Consider the following 14,594-nt stretch of genomic DNA (forward strand, 5'->3'; position numbering starts at 1 on the left):
AATAAACAAGAAATCTCTCCAACTTCTCAACTTTCACTTCCATTCTCCTGGGATGTTAAAAAGAAGTGCCCGTGGCCCATGTCCCCAGTACCCTTTTTGTGTCAGCACTATGCACAGATGAGTAAACGTCACACTAAATCATCATTTGCTTAACCAAGAATATAGCTACAATTGGTTCAGCTCATACAATGTTGCATGCTGTAGAACAGTACAAAACGTATCCCCTGAGGATTCCGTGTGACTGATAAGCATCTCTTTTGCAACCCACTGAGCTTGGTTGGGCCAAAGAAGTGAAGGACTTTTTTCTTTGTAACTTGGGGAACAAAATGCATTATCTTTGAAATGTGGCCCTCAACATGCCATGCCAACCTGGCGAGGATCTCAAACTGCTGGAAGTTCTGGCCCACTGCCATAAATCATGGGATTACAAACTACAATAGCTGGGCTCATACACTGTGCTAAATCCAAATCAGATCAACCATATCCTATCCTTTGTAAGTTGTTTAGACCTACCAAGGATATGAATGGAGGATATATGAACTGAGCCTACTCCGAATTACGGAACAATCCATGCCTTAAGGCAGTGTTCGTCAACCTCGGTAACTTTAAGGTATGTGGACCTCAATTCCTGGAATTCCTCTTAGCATAAGTCCCCACATCTTAAAGTTGCTGAGGTTGAGAAACACTGCCTTAAGGCCATGTGTGAATGGAGCCACACTTGTCTGATGCCTGTGGATGCCACTAGCTACCCGAGAAGCTGGAATAAGGCCCAGAAATGCTGTTATATAACTCTGCTTATTTCAGAATACTGGGGTAGGTTTGTGAAGGATGTCTTGAGCATGTATTTGTTTGATGTTTATCCCAGTTTTCTATTCAATTCGATATTATTCTGTAACATTACATACTACTGAATTAAACCCATTGCTGAAATTAATTCACAGTTAATATGGAGGGTTTGTCTCTGCTTTCTGAGAAAAGATAATTCTCCTCTTCCCTTTGATCCAAACACACCAAATAAAGAGGCAACACTCCCCAATGTTACAAAATCTTGTATTAATCATCTCCCTTCACTTTCAATATAACGTTGATATGAAACATAGGCATGGTTCCTAGTTACATGGAAGGAGAACAAGTAATAAATATATATTGTAGCAAGTTGAAATCACAAGGGTGTTTCACCAGTAATAACAACAAATTGAAAACTGTACACTTGCAAAGAAATTACAGCATCCCCAAACATTGGACTTTTTCCCCTGCCCCTCCTTCTTCTTCTGATTAATCAGGAAGCTGATACATGTAAACAAACATGCTATTTCCATATATGACAAATTTCTTTTAAAAATATGCATTGCTTGGCAACATTAACTAGGCAAAAATATTTCTTTGTGCACTAACTTTATGCAGAGGAAATACACGCTTCCCCCTAACCAAAATAAAATAAAATAAAATAAAATAGAAAAAAAAAGAGATCAAGACTAAAATGCATGCATGTACAATAGAAGGCTCTTTTTTCATTTTTGCCGATAGCAGGCATGCAACAAAATGGAAATCCAAGCTTTTTCATTTGCTTACAGTAGGCATAAATACATAAGGGTTATATATTAATAAGGGAGGAAGTATTCTGTTTTATTTTTAAACATTTATTAACATTCCTGTTTTCTTGCAATTCCTCCCAGAGGAATACACATTCACCTTTTAAGTAAAGATTAAAGGAATACAAAAAATAAAACTCACTTTGCAAACTCTGATGACTTGTATAAAATCAACTTTAGTGTTATCGTAGCTGTGTGCAAATTATACTTTCTACAAGATCTACTCTTTCTACTTCTTAGAATCAGGCACATCCAGAAGACCCTTGACTGGGGAGGAGGGAAGGGGATGGTATTCACTACATGCTACAAGCGAGATGGACCTGCTACTGTTCTGAAAATCTCTTTGTTCCTCTTCCCCATCATGTCTAGTGAAAACACAGGATGCAACACTTGCTCCTGCAGCCAATAGCTAATGAGAAGGGATATGGGCACAGTGCCATTATGTCACAGTTTGGGTGTTCCTAAGTGAGAGGAGGAAGGGGAAACAAGAACATTCAGAACTTGTAATTTAGCTCCTTGAAACCCAGGGAAGGAGGAGGAGGAGAAGAGAAACACTGTTGACTGTAAGGTGGACCCTGGGTTCTAGGGCCAAATCAGAGCATAATTCTGCAGCCACAGACAAGCCAAACATTGACAAAGTTGTATGTTTCTCATCAAAACAATTCTTTGTTCTGGGAGTAGAGCTGGCTATCAAGGAAAGTTCTTCTCCTGCCTGTTCCCAGGACAATAGAGGAAAAGGTCTGGGTTGCATCTTGGTTTCAAACTGGAAAAGGTTCCAGTTGCCAAAAAGGAACAGCAAATGACACAAGGAAAGATTTGTTTTCTTTGATATTTTTCTTTCTTGGCCTCATCTTAGACAAGAGGAAAAGGCACTGCCAAAGCCCAATGTCTAGAGAATATAAAGGGGCTGCTTGATGATAGGTGGGTTGCAGACTTCTTGAGTTTGGATACTCAAGCTTGTCAAGTAATTGGCAAGATAGGAGGTTTTCATCAGTAGGACAAAAGCAGCAGCTCACCATAGACTCTGCCTTTTTCTTACATGCATGCAACTTCACAACACATACACCAAAGGAGTGGAGCTTCCATTGTGACAGGGCAATGCTGCTTATGTTATCTGTCCCCTGTGACTGCCACCTGCAGATGCCTCTGAGTCTGCCACAAAAAACGAACACAGGGTCTTGTTATCTATGGATGGGACATTTGTGTACTGAATCCCAACTCCTCCAACTAATCCCACTCCCTGTGGGGTTCCAGAACAAACAAGATGCTCTGAATAAGCTTCTTGTTTATGGAGCTCTATGTGGAAGTCTACAAATCTGTTCTTGTGTGAAGCTCCAAAGCCTTTCTGTGCACTAACAAGCCATTAGATCAGAACAGTGCTTCTCATCCTTAGCAACTTTAAGACGGGTGGACTTCAACTTCCAGAATTCCCCAGCCAGCCTTGCTGGCTGGGGAATTCTGGGAGTTGAAGTCCACCCGTCTTAAAGTTGCTGAGGTTGAGAAGCACTGGATTAGATGCTACTAATCTCAAACTGTGTTTATTACCTAAGCAGGCCAAGGTTGAGTCTTGATGACCAATCTTTAAATCTCTAGTATGCTTGATGTCGCACGATGTATGACTAGACATTTTGGGTGCTGAGCTGGAAGGCCCCAATGTTATCCTGACTAATTAGCATGGGGCATCGATAATTGGGAATTTCCGTTTAACAATGGTCATGAGAAGGAGTACATGCTGATTGGTGACAAAGCAGCACATTGAATGGTGGTTATCTCCCATTGCCACATAATCGGGCTCTTTTCTGAATGTAATAATTAGCCAAAGGACCACCATTAAGACCTGTGGTCTACAGTTTATTTTTGCAGTGTGAATCACAGTCAAGGACACTTCAAAGTGCCGGACTGCTTTGTGCTGCAGTACAAAAGTTATCACAGTGCAGAAAGTAAGAGTGAAAATGCCTAACCCGTTGTGTTATTGGATTTTTCCTCTTGTCAGCTACTATCCTTCAAATAAATTTCAAAGCAGCATAAAAACTAGAGTTCATCCCCTTACCCTCACACCCCCAATTCCGTTACATAAATTTGTTTGTATTTCCCCATTTAACAATTGTCATAAATCACTAGAAAGAAAAGCACCAATATAAATTTCATACATGATAACCGCATAGTAAAAGTTGTCTCTGGCAGAGCAGGCAGAGGTATCCAGCTTACACACTCTTGTAATGAGAACAAGAAAAAAAAATAGAACACACATTTCTATGTAGTGAAATAGTCTGCAATTTCTGAAACTATCATATAATTGCTTATTATAAAACAGTTGCATTCGGCAATAAATGGTAAATACAAAAACGAAAGGCACTGCCACTTTTTAAAAAAATACTAAACATTTGACTTCCATGGCCTTCAGCATGCAACTATTTTTTTATAAATACATTTAATTTTATTTTGGATAGTTCTGGATAGATTTTTTTTTAATCTTCTGTGTTTTCTACCTGCACTCAATACAGGATTTAAGAGGAAACTTGGGGTGGTGACTTCTAAAATGTATCTGAAGCCTCTTTTCAGTACACAAGATACAGAAACATGCTCAACTTAGCAATGTACTTACACAGTGTTAATGGAAAATAAGTTCTCTTATTAAAAGAGGGAAAAATAGAAGAAAAATGTATATGGTTATTAATACCAGAATTTTATCATGGGTACCAGCCATAGCAAGTTATAAGTCATATGTCTATCCAAAATAATATATCTTAATAATCAGATAACCTCTGTTTTCTATATTCAGCAAAGGAATAAATAAACATTTCAGATTTGTAAATATTTTGACCAGATTTCCCCAACATGGTGCCCTCCAGACATAGATGGACTAAAGCTCCCTGAATCTACCACAGCACCCTGATTTTGAGGAGCAATGTCTTTTTCTTACTTCTCCTCCCCCCAGCCCAGATTCCTGCACAAGTGCATGGTTTGTAGATTTCCAAAATACTCAAGCCCATGGTTTCTACACTATGCCACCTGCTTTCCTGACAATTATCCTAGCGCAACCAATCAGCCTATTTTACATAGCAGCCTCACCTAACCTGATCTCTTCCAGCAATGTTGCACTGCAACTCCCAGAATTCCTCACTTCTATGGCCACGTACCATGCTGGTTGGGAATTTTCAATGGGTCCAACAACTGGAAGGCCTTAGGTTGGGGAAGGCTGATCTACAGCAATGAACATTGCACTGCAATAAACAGTATGTAAATCCATCAGTCGCAAAACAGCCTCTGCCTAAAACTAGCCTGGCAGATTATGTCTTTCTCATGTGCCTTAAAAATCACTTTCCAAAATCTTTCCCTCCATCACCGCGTTCCTTCTTTACTAAACATAAAACCATGTTTTCCTTCCTTGTTAATATGGATTCTAGAAAAACGTGAAAGAAACAAAACAAAACAAAGAAGTATTTTGGCACTTTTGCTCAGAAATATCAGTTTTAATTCTTTAAAATACTGTTATCTGAAAGATATTTTGATCTCTCTCTCATTTATAGGCTCAATTTTAAAAAATAATAATAAAACAGTTACAGAGTTTGAGAAGCAGCCCTTCAGCTCCCTCCCCTTTCTAGCCAAAAAGCAGCAGCAGCAGCAGCAGCAGCAGCAGCAGATGTTTGGCACTGAGTTAGGTTTGATTAGATGGAGAAAATGTCTACTATCAAAAATGGATTCCCTATTTGGGGAAAAAACACAGCAATATGCACCACAGACTTACTGAAGCAGGCCTTACTGCATCACATTTTGGGCATGTCCACTTTCATGCTGGTTTCACTGTTAGGTCTTCCCACTTGTGGGCCCTGGGAAATTTGCCTCTGTATTGGAGTTGAAATTAAAGAACACGGAAAGCTCAGGATTCTCACACAACTGGGAAGCGGAGAGTAGGAAGCCATACCTATTTAGCACTAGTTTCAAACCAATTTAAATCTGTAACATAGGCTTCATCACAACAAATCTTCAGCACCTTCACAACACTACAATTCCCAATGCAAGAAGCCATGATGATGCAATTCGTTTCAAACTGGTTTACTGTTCACTGTATGCAGTTTGTTGCTTGGCACTGTCACACGCACCCAAGGACTAAGGATGCCTCTGGGCGAGAAGATGCACGGCTATTTTTCTTCCATGGGAGGAACAGGAAACTATTCATACTAAAACATAAACTTGTTATTAGGTGAATGGACTGGAGAGTTACCAGTAGAGCTGAGGCACAGATTATTTCTGTACTGCTATGATCAGAAATGGTGAAATGACACACCGATTTCCAAGTGACACCTTATCACTTGGTATTGTCTGGTATGTGATGCATTGAAACGTATCACGTTTCCACTTATGTACATATATCTATTTAAAAGCCATCTCTTCCCCTCAGCACATAATTAGAATAGCAGTAGGAAAATGTAGGCTAAAACAGAGAACAGCCTGAGGGCAGGCTCTGCAGATGGCAGTGAACATGGCTGAAGTCATCACCATTTTGGCCTTGATGTGAGTTGGCAGGTTTAAGGTGTGAAATAAGTATCTTTGCTCCTAGAGGCTTAAGGCACCCCATTCTGCCCTTTCGTTTCCTCTATGGGCAAAAAGCCTCTAGGGATGCTTGGGAGGAGCATAAAAGGGGTATTGGCAGCAACTGCACATGGTGCACACTGTTTCTCATCTCTGAGTTAAAACACAATAGTTGTGAGGCTGTAATCACATGCCGTTTTCCTCCAGTCATAATGCTTTTGGAAGGTCCCTTCCCTGAACAATTCAATGTCTGAACAAGTCCAGGGAGCCTCAAGTAACAAGAGTCTTCCTCAGATGAGGCAGAACAACTACGAGCAAATTCCAGAACCGCTGATGTGCGAAGCTTAACTTTCTTTGTGATTTGGCTTCTCTTTCAGGTTTATACAGAAACTGCTTTTGAAGACATGCTGGTTTGGCTTCTGAAGCCAGACTAGGCCAGGCCCAACAGAAGTTGTGGTGGGGAAAAATGCAGCAAGAAATGATAGCAGTGTTGGGTAGCTGTGTGCAACCCAGTGGACTGCTTTCCAGCTTCCTTTCCCCATGACCTATCCATCCACAGCTCTCCCTCTCTGCACTGGCTTAACTGCCCCTCCTGACCTCAAGCTCAACTTCTTGTCAGGTTTATGGAAACAGAGCAGGGCCTGCTGTTCAACAGAACCACATCCTGGAACAGTGTTTCTCAATCTCAGAAACTTTGTTGGCTGGGGAATTTTGGGAGTTGAAGTCCACGTATCTTAAAGTTGCTGAGATTGAGAAACAAGAGTCCAATTTAGGCTGATAGTAGCATCTCCCATGGCTTTATTTATCCTTCCTTCCCATGTGACTCAGGCCTAGGAAAAGCACAATCTACTATCTGAAAATGATACTTCCTCCAGTTACTTCACAAAGCAAGCAAAGAAATGGAATCTTTGCTTCACCTGACCTTTTTTTGATTTAAATAACTGGGCCTCCTACCTGAAACATGTCAACATTTACATTAGGTCAGACTGATCTCAAAAGATCTTCTGAGTTTAGCTGATCATTTCCATCTCTGTATACCTACTTGGAAGAAAATAAGTATTCACAGCCTCAGTAAACCTAAGCCCTCCAAACTACTTGACAGGTAAGCTTAATTCTTGGTGGTCCCCAGAGCGAGATCCAGTGGCCTCTATAAAGTGAAAAGGGAACATTGTTTGGACAACCCAAGTGATTCAAAGCCAAGGTTTTCCAACCTCTTGCTGTTTGACTGATGTTCTGGGTCCCAGTTAAATGTACAGGGCTTCTAGTGTAGAGCTTGGAGGTTCAAAGAACCCTCCCCTCTCCGTACCATGGTGCTCCATCCAAATAGCAGCTTATTTTACTCTGTTTCTTAGTGTTATGTACCAAGCACATCAGATAGTAGATAATACTTCAGAATGGGGAAAAAGTTAGTGGTGGAACAGATGTTGTAAATTTGCTTCCCTAACTTCCAAATTTCAAATGCTACCAAACCAAGATCAAGAAAAAATCTCCATGGTGTATACTCCTCTGCTTTTCCAGAAAAAAAAATCTTTAGAGAAGTCTTCTCTAAGATGGCACTAACTTGCATAAACCTATTCTTGAGCATCCCAATGCTCTAGTGCCAAATCCCAATGAAGCATCTTTAAAATTCTCTCTCTCTCTCTCTCATTCACACAAAATCAAAGGAACAGGACCCTCTCTTCAACTTTTCTTCTTTCTGCTCTACATTTCTTTGGCATCCTGCTCTGGCCCAGCTTGGAAAGTCAAGAAAAAAGTTACAAGTGCCTGAAATCCTCTAGAAGTTTGACATTATTTAAAAAGGCAAAACCTGCTATGATGCCAAAAAGAAAAAAAAATTACACACACACACACACACAGGTACCATGCAAAAGATCTATTATTATGGCAAGATGAGAAGGAAAGTGGGAATCCCTGGTTCCTCCAAGATCACAGGGCTCTGTTTCTTGGACTAGCTGAACCTGCCGGCTTCCCTTCCTTCTGGGGGTGCCCTTATCCTGGCCACTGGATCTCTCGAGAGATGTCACCTGCACCATGTACATACAATCTCATACAGGAACCTGGCAATTGGGACTGGGGCACTGGTAGTTTCCCAGACAGCAGGAATTTTGGCCATGCATGATGGCTCTCCAAGGGCAAGCTTGGAAACTTGGCTGGCTTACCCTATTGTTTCTCTGCAGGAGAAGAAGGAAGGTGGAGTTTGAAGCACGTGCAACATGCTCTTTTCTATCCACCTTCATGTGTAAACAATGCTCAGGATTCAAAGCTAGTCTTTTGAATGTCACCGAGGCAAAACCAATTGGACCTTTGTGTTTCCTTTCCATCCCACTCAGTGAAACCACAGCTCCCATTATGGTTTGAATGTCAGTGAAATACAGCTCATATTTACAGACAGCCAATGTGTTATTCCCCTCTTCTTGACCATGCTTCAATAACATACTTAAGTGTCTCCTTTTTCATACAGAAGACTTGCATCTAACACGCCCCTCTCGACCCCAATTCCACTGGAGATCTCTTGCCTATACCCATGCTACTAAGATGCCTGCCCTTAGATACATTTAAGACATGCACCAGGATGCCAGCCCTTAGGTGAAGCCCCCCAACTTCCTTTGCTTCCTCCAAATGTTTTCTTTGTGTGTGCACTGTCTCCGATGACACAGCTGCTGTGTTGCTTCTGACATAACCTTTAAGATAAGCAGCCCTTCACAAAATGAAAATGGAGATGGAGAAGAGAGAGAAGGCAGAGAGAAGAACAGAAGGAAACAGCAATGAAAAGGATGCAGAGTATCTCCAGGGATCCTTAGCATGACAAGGGACTCATCATCAAATCTACCACTGGTCCAGCAGCCAAATTTTCTCACGGCCAGCGCTGTCACTGCAGATTCTTCCATCTTCTAGATAGTTGAGGTTCTGTCAACACCATCTGTCAGGATTTGGGCATGGTTAGATAAGCCATTGTTCAAAAGGGACAGCAGTCTGGCCATTATGGCTTTCTAATTCAGAAGCAAATTTTTAGGAGCAAGGAGGATATAGTAATGCAAAGACCACTAAACTCAACCTACCCTTTTTGTGAAGCAGGGTACTGAATGTTTCTACCCCTTCCCTCCAGGCCCTTCCACAGATAAATCTGGCAATGAGGATCATACAATGAAAAATACAGAGTCAGCACATTGGGAATTATCTCCTACCCAACCCAAGCCTTTTTGAAATGAAGCAAAGATAGGAGAAAGTGCACTGCTAGGAGATGGATAAATTGCAGTGCTATCCCAAGATTACTTTGATTTCTCTTGGGAAGAAATTGGATCAGATGGTCAGGTTAGGCCAGTGTTTTTCAACCATGACAACTTTAAGATGGGTAGACTTCAACTCCCAGAATTCCCCAGCCAGCATAGGGAATTCTGGGAGTTGAAGTTCACCCATCTTAAAGTTGTCAAGGTTGAGAAATGCTGTGTTAGATTAATTAAACTAGATTTTCCAGATGGGGGGGTTGGCAGTACAGCCCCCCGAGATGCCACAGTACCTATGATGCTGCTAAATAGTTACCACGAAAAGCTAAATATTTGTACATGGCCAAGCCCTTGCAAGGGTAGCTAATCTCATTAGATTTCAGTATTTTCACAGGAGAGCTCGCAAGAGATCACCAAAATACTGTCATTTTAACTTTAATGATGAGGAGGCTCCTATACCTTTATACAAAATCATATGATGGCACATACTGGCACATACTGCCTCATCCCTGCTGTAGGTCTGGCATCATTGTGATGACTTATCTTATCCCAGCAAAGAAGTGAGGTAACATTCGTTCTAATAAATAGGATTGGGTGGGGACCTGGTGGGGCATGAGCAAGAGAAATGGGACCAGAGCAGAGCCCTTCTCTGTCCCAAACTCATTCCTGTTCCAAATTGTTCAGCGTTGCAAAGTTATGTGAATGAGATAGATTATACACTCTGCGCCATTAATGGGACAATGCTTCAGCAAATCCAGCAGATGGCGACCTATGACTAGCAGCAAAAAGAACACCACAGCACATTCATTTATCCATCCACTCATCCAAGGCACTCATAGCTCCATTAAAATATTTGTGTGGATGTGACTTTAGTAACAAGTAGTTGTTAACCTTCTGACACCTGCTCCTCTCCTTTATCTCTCTTGGTATCTCCTCAAGAAAGCATAAAATACTTTGCACCAGGTCAAATGTATTGCTCAACTATTCCAATACAATCTGTGTCTTTTAGCCAGAACTGTCAGACACTGAATCTGGGACTTTCTACATGCAAAGCAGGATGCAATCATGTGGTTCCTTTCCTATATATGGGAATGGATAAACAAAGGTTGAATTTATTTATTAAAGTTGTCTTTTTAAAAATCACTAGTTTTTTCATTGTGTATTTTATTAGTGACCATTTTTCACTTTCTCCTTGGACAGCTGGTAGTTTTATAACTGTCTCCTTGAAGAACCTTGTGGCTTTCTCTCTTTCAAGATAAACATGTTCATTCAGCAGTAGGAATCTCTATTTGATGGCCTCTCCCTAAAGTTCACACATTGAGCTAAGCAATGGTTTTCTTGACCATGATTTAACCAAATAACTCACCGCTGACTTGGTTCCCACAACATGCTATATCATAAGGCATGGTTTATAATCCTTAGTGACCAAATAAACCACATTAGAGTATGTCTTAGTGTGCGAACCATGTCTATATCTCTCAGTAGTTTCTACTGTGTATCCCTTCTTGTCTTTGAAGTACAGCTATAGATCTAGGCCGCAAAAATCTGGACAACCACATGACGACAGAGGAGTTAAAGTTTTCTGAATGTGTTCAACATTATCTAGTAGTCATCTATAGTACTCTTTTTGCAGCTTAGATCTGGTGGCCCTACTTCGGACAACTTCAAAGAAGGCAAAATAAATGGAAAGGAGCCACTGTCAATTTAAACTTCATCTCCTGCCGCCCCTCCTTCCAGCTCACAAACCTGCATAATGCTCTCCATTTAGTGCAGGAATGAGACAGAGGAAATACCTCTGAAGTCTGCTGGTAAGGCTGCGGCTTGTAAGTTACATAGGCACACATGGTGGAGACACAGCAGGTTTTGTTAAGGACAGAGGCAGTCCGTCCCACAACTATCTTTCATCAGCACCACTCCTACTCCTGGGCCAGTTATTAGGGTTCTCCCTGTTAATGTTGCTAGTCAAACAATCATGTCCATGGGTCTGATACTCAGGTTTCATTTCTTCTACTGTTTTTCCTAATGGAAAGAAAGCACCCTATCTTGCTTAGCTTTCATGTGAAAAAAAAATGAACAAGCTAAATTCAATCCAAACTCTTCAACCCTCTTCTCTCTTTTTAAGATGTTATGTAAAGCACAATCTTTGCTTGATCATTTCAGAATAAAAACAATGGACAGAGAATGAAGTCTTGTGAAATGTCTCAGCAAGATGTCTTTTAAAGCAGTTGCAAAAAAGAGGATTTTTAAAATTCCCCTTCTACCAATGGAGTTGAAGTTGTTTTAGAAGACAGGAAGGTGTCAAGACATTTTCACATACGAGGAGTAAATACATTTGCCCTTATATCAATTTGTAACACGAACATAAAAACCATCAGTCTCATCTCCTTTCTGTCCCATGCTAAAATTCTGATTCATCTTCTGGTTATCTCCTATTTGGACTTCCTCTGCTTTTACTGATTTTAGCAACCATTGCTTATAATTATTGCTTTCATGATGGTCTGCAGGGTATGGTACAAAAGTGAAGATGGAGACTATGTTGGATTGATAAAAGCTTTGTCTGCTTTAATGCATGACACATCAAAAAAAGCAGTTTTTGCACCATTGTGGCCACTGTTTTAACTTTTTTGACCACACCCTGTGGACACCCTTGATTGCTTTTAATTTGTGTTTTAACTCTACACTATTTTACTCTTCTTGTAAGTGATGCAGAAAGCTCATAGAGTAGATGGGATGGAAAATAACAATAACAACTATGAAAAATATTAGGATTGTGCAGGTCACTTCCTCAAGTGATAAAGCGTCCCTCTGGATCAGCTCTTGAAGGCTTGACCCGGATGCTTCAGAGCCCACCTGGGACATAGATAATGGGCAGGTAATAGATGAGGAATCAGACTACATATGATCTGCTAGAAAAGGAAATGGCAACGCACTCCAGTACTCTGTCAGAAAAACCCAGGCATTCCCAACCAGGACAAAGTCAACATGAAACTGGAAGATGAGCCCTCTAGTTGGAAGGAACCGAATGAGCTACTGGGGAAGAGCAGAGGACAAGTACAAGTAGCACTAATGCTTCTAATGTGGTTTGATTAAAGCTGAATTAATGTCCAGCTGCTGATGTGCCCTGAGGGAGAAGGAAAGTCTGAAACTGCAAAAATTAACAACTCTGATGGCAAAAGTGAGAGAGAATAATGTGTTGGCATATATGCAGCTTTCAAATATTAAATCCCTATCGCCCAGCTAGCAAGAGTCTGAGATTTGGGGTCACAATATCAGAAGGGCTTGATGCAATTTTAATCTGAGCGGAACAGCTTTTACCTCCCAGGGCGTGTTCAGTCATACTGAGGCACAAGGACTCCAGCCTATTATTGATATCAGGTTCTGTCACTGGGACCTGGAACTCTGCAAAGATAATGAGAGGACTAAGTACAGCAAATGAGAACCCTGCAATGGTTTGGAAGGCTTCTCCTGTAACTAAAGAGGACTTTAGGGTGTAGCTATTGCAAGGAATGAGAATTTTTTTCTAAGGAAAAAAAGGACTTTCCCATTTTAGGCTCAACAGCAGTTCTCTTGATTTTTCTGGGACAGTGGACAGATACTTTTGAAGCAATCTGAAGATGGTACAATCCCACCACCAAGTGGTGATTAACTCTAGCCAAGGTGGTGTACAGTAATATTCCAACCCCTTGCAATACCTACATCTACCAAAGATGCTAATTAAGGAAAAAAACATCAACAGGAATTAAAAGAAAAGTGGGAAGCCAGGGCTACTGCACGTACCTCTTGACCATCTCATAACTAAGTTCAATAATGCCACATTTCACCCAGAGAATTTCATCAAAACTCTCAATTCCTCTGCAGTAAATGCAATGAAATTTTGTTTCATCAAATTAAATGGGAACTGATACCAAAAAATGCAAGATAATTTTCCTGCACAGCACTAAAAGTACCCCCTATACACATCATGATGGATGACTATTAGTCCAGAGATTAAAGGTGATCTTTTCCAGTTCAAGGAGAATTGCTTATTTCTAATTCAATCTGACATGAGAGTGTGGTGGGAAGAATTCACCCCTTTCTAGTCTTGTCAAATCATTATGTTTAAATGTTTTCCCAAAGGAACTGTTAACAAGCCATACTTTTCACAGGTTCAACACTCTTTCAGTGGGGAAATAAGAGGGTGACTGAGCCCTGGAAAACAAGAAAACAGATCGGACTTACCAGGTTGCTGAAACATAAGCATTGTCTGCGGAGAGGTGTGGACAGGCAGCGAGCGGGTCCTTTGCACAGAACTATGGCTTCGGCTGGGCATACTGTTACTTCCCCCTGGATTTGCAAACCAAAGATTCTACGGGGAGACAAGAAGTCTGCATCATTAAAATAAGGCAAGCCATAAATGTAGAAACAACATATAATCCCTAGAATGATACCGGAAGGCCACAGAGAACCTATTTGGCAGTGTGCTGGATTTTACCAGAAAAGAAACAATTGCCCTGCTTTTGGGAAGGGGGCAGCAAAACAGTTAATTTCAGGAACTCTTCCACCCATTTGTAATTAGGCAGAATGTCAGGGCCAGCCCAAGAACAGTGACGAGTCAGTGTATTCCAAACTCCAGTTCTTTATGTGCTCTCACCATACAGAGAGAATCTTGCCAGGCGAAAGCTATCCTAACTAACCTAAGGGGAAATAACCGGGGAGACTCTAGGGCAGGGCCACCCTGAACTTCTTCACTTTCCCATCAATGCTGTCCAGACTGTGACTCCTCTTATCTCCTTGGAATGTGCTCCATCCTTCCTGAGAATCCGCGGCAGCACTGAAATCCACCACACAGAACCTCCTTCAAATGCATTTGCCCAAAACGGATGTTATTATATCTGCGTGTCCCTCTTTTTGGATTGTTGAGGGAGGCAGCAAGGATTCTGCTAGAAGCCCAGTGCCTGAGGTGCAGATAGGGTTAACACCAGCAAGGGATAACCTTGTGTGGCTGCTCAGGGCCCTTGACACCCATTAGCTAGATTTCCTCTTTTGGTTTTCTTCTAATGAGTCTTGGGTGGCCACTCATAAAATGGCTGTATCCAAGACATTACGGACAATTTCAATGACAGCTGGTTGGACCACACTGAAGTGCCATGAGTGCTGCTGCCACTGACTTCCTCCACCCTCTGGTAAGCCGTCTCTTTTACCTTTGAGCCTGGGACAAAAATAGACAGAGGAAGCCGAGGCACTGGATCACCCCCGACTGCTGTGT

At 41.3% G+C, this 14,594-nt stretch overlaps 1 protein-coding gene across 1 annotated transcript in view; it reads right to left on the reverse strand.

Moving 5' to 3' along the window:
• Positions 1-1,034: 1,034 nt before the first annotated feature.
• Positions 1,035-14,594, reverse strand: part of SAMD4A (sterile alpha motif domain containing 4A) — a 137,825-nt gene continuing 124,265 nt past the window's right edge. The window contains exons 11-13 of the mRNA XM_063290516.1: positions 13,568-13,694; positions 12,665-12,748; positions 1,035-9,045 (exon numbers count right to left, since the gene is read on the reverse strand). Coding sequence (XP_063146586.1) covers positions 9,017-9,045; positions 12,665-12,748; positions 13,568-13,694 — 240 coding nt within the window. The 3' untranslated portion in view covers positions 1,035-9,016. The remainder of the gene's footprint in view (positions 9,046-12,664; positions 12,749-13,567; positions 13,695-14,594) is intronic.

The sequence above is a fragment of the Candoia aspera genome, chromosome 1 (genome assembly GCF_035149785.1).
Source record: "Candoia aspera isolate rCanAsp1 chromosome 1, rCanAsp1.hap2, whole genome shotgun sequence".
Taxonomy (NCBI): Eukaryota; Metazoa; Chordata; class Lepidosauria; order Squamata; family Boidae; genus Candoia; species Candoia aspera.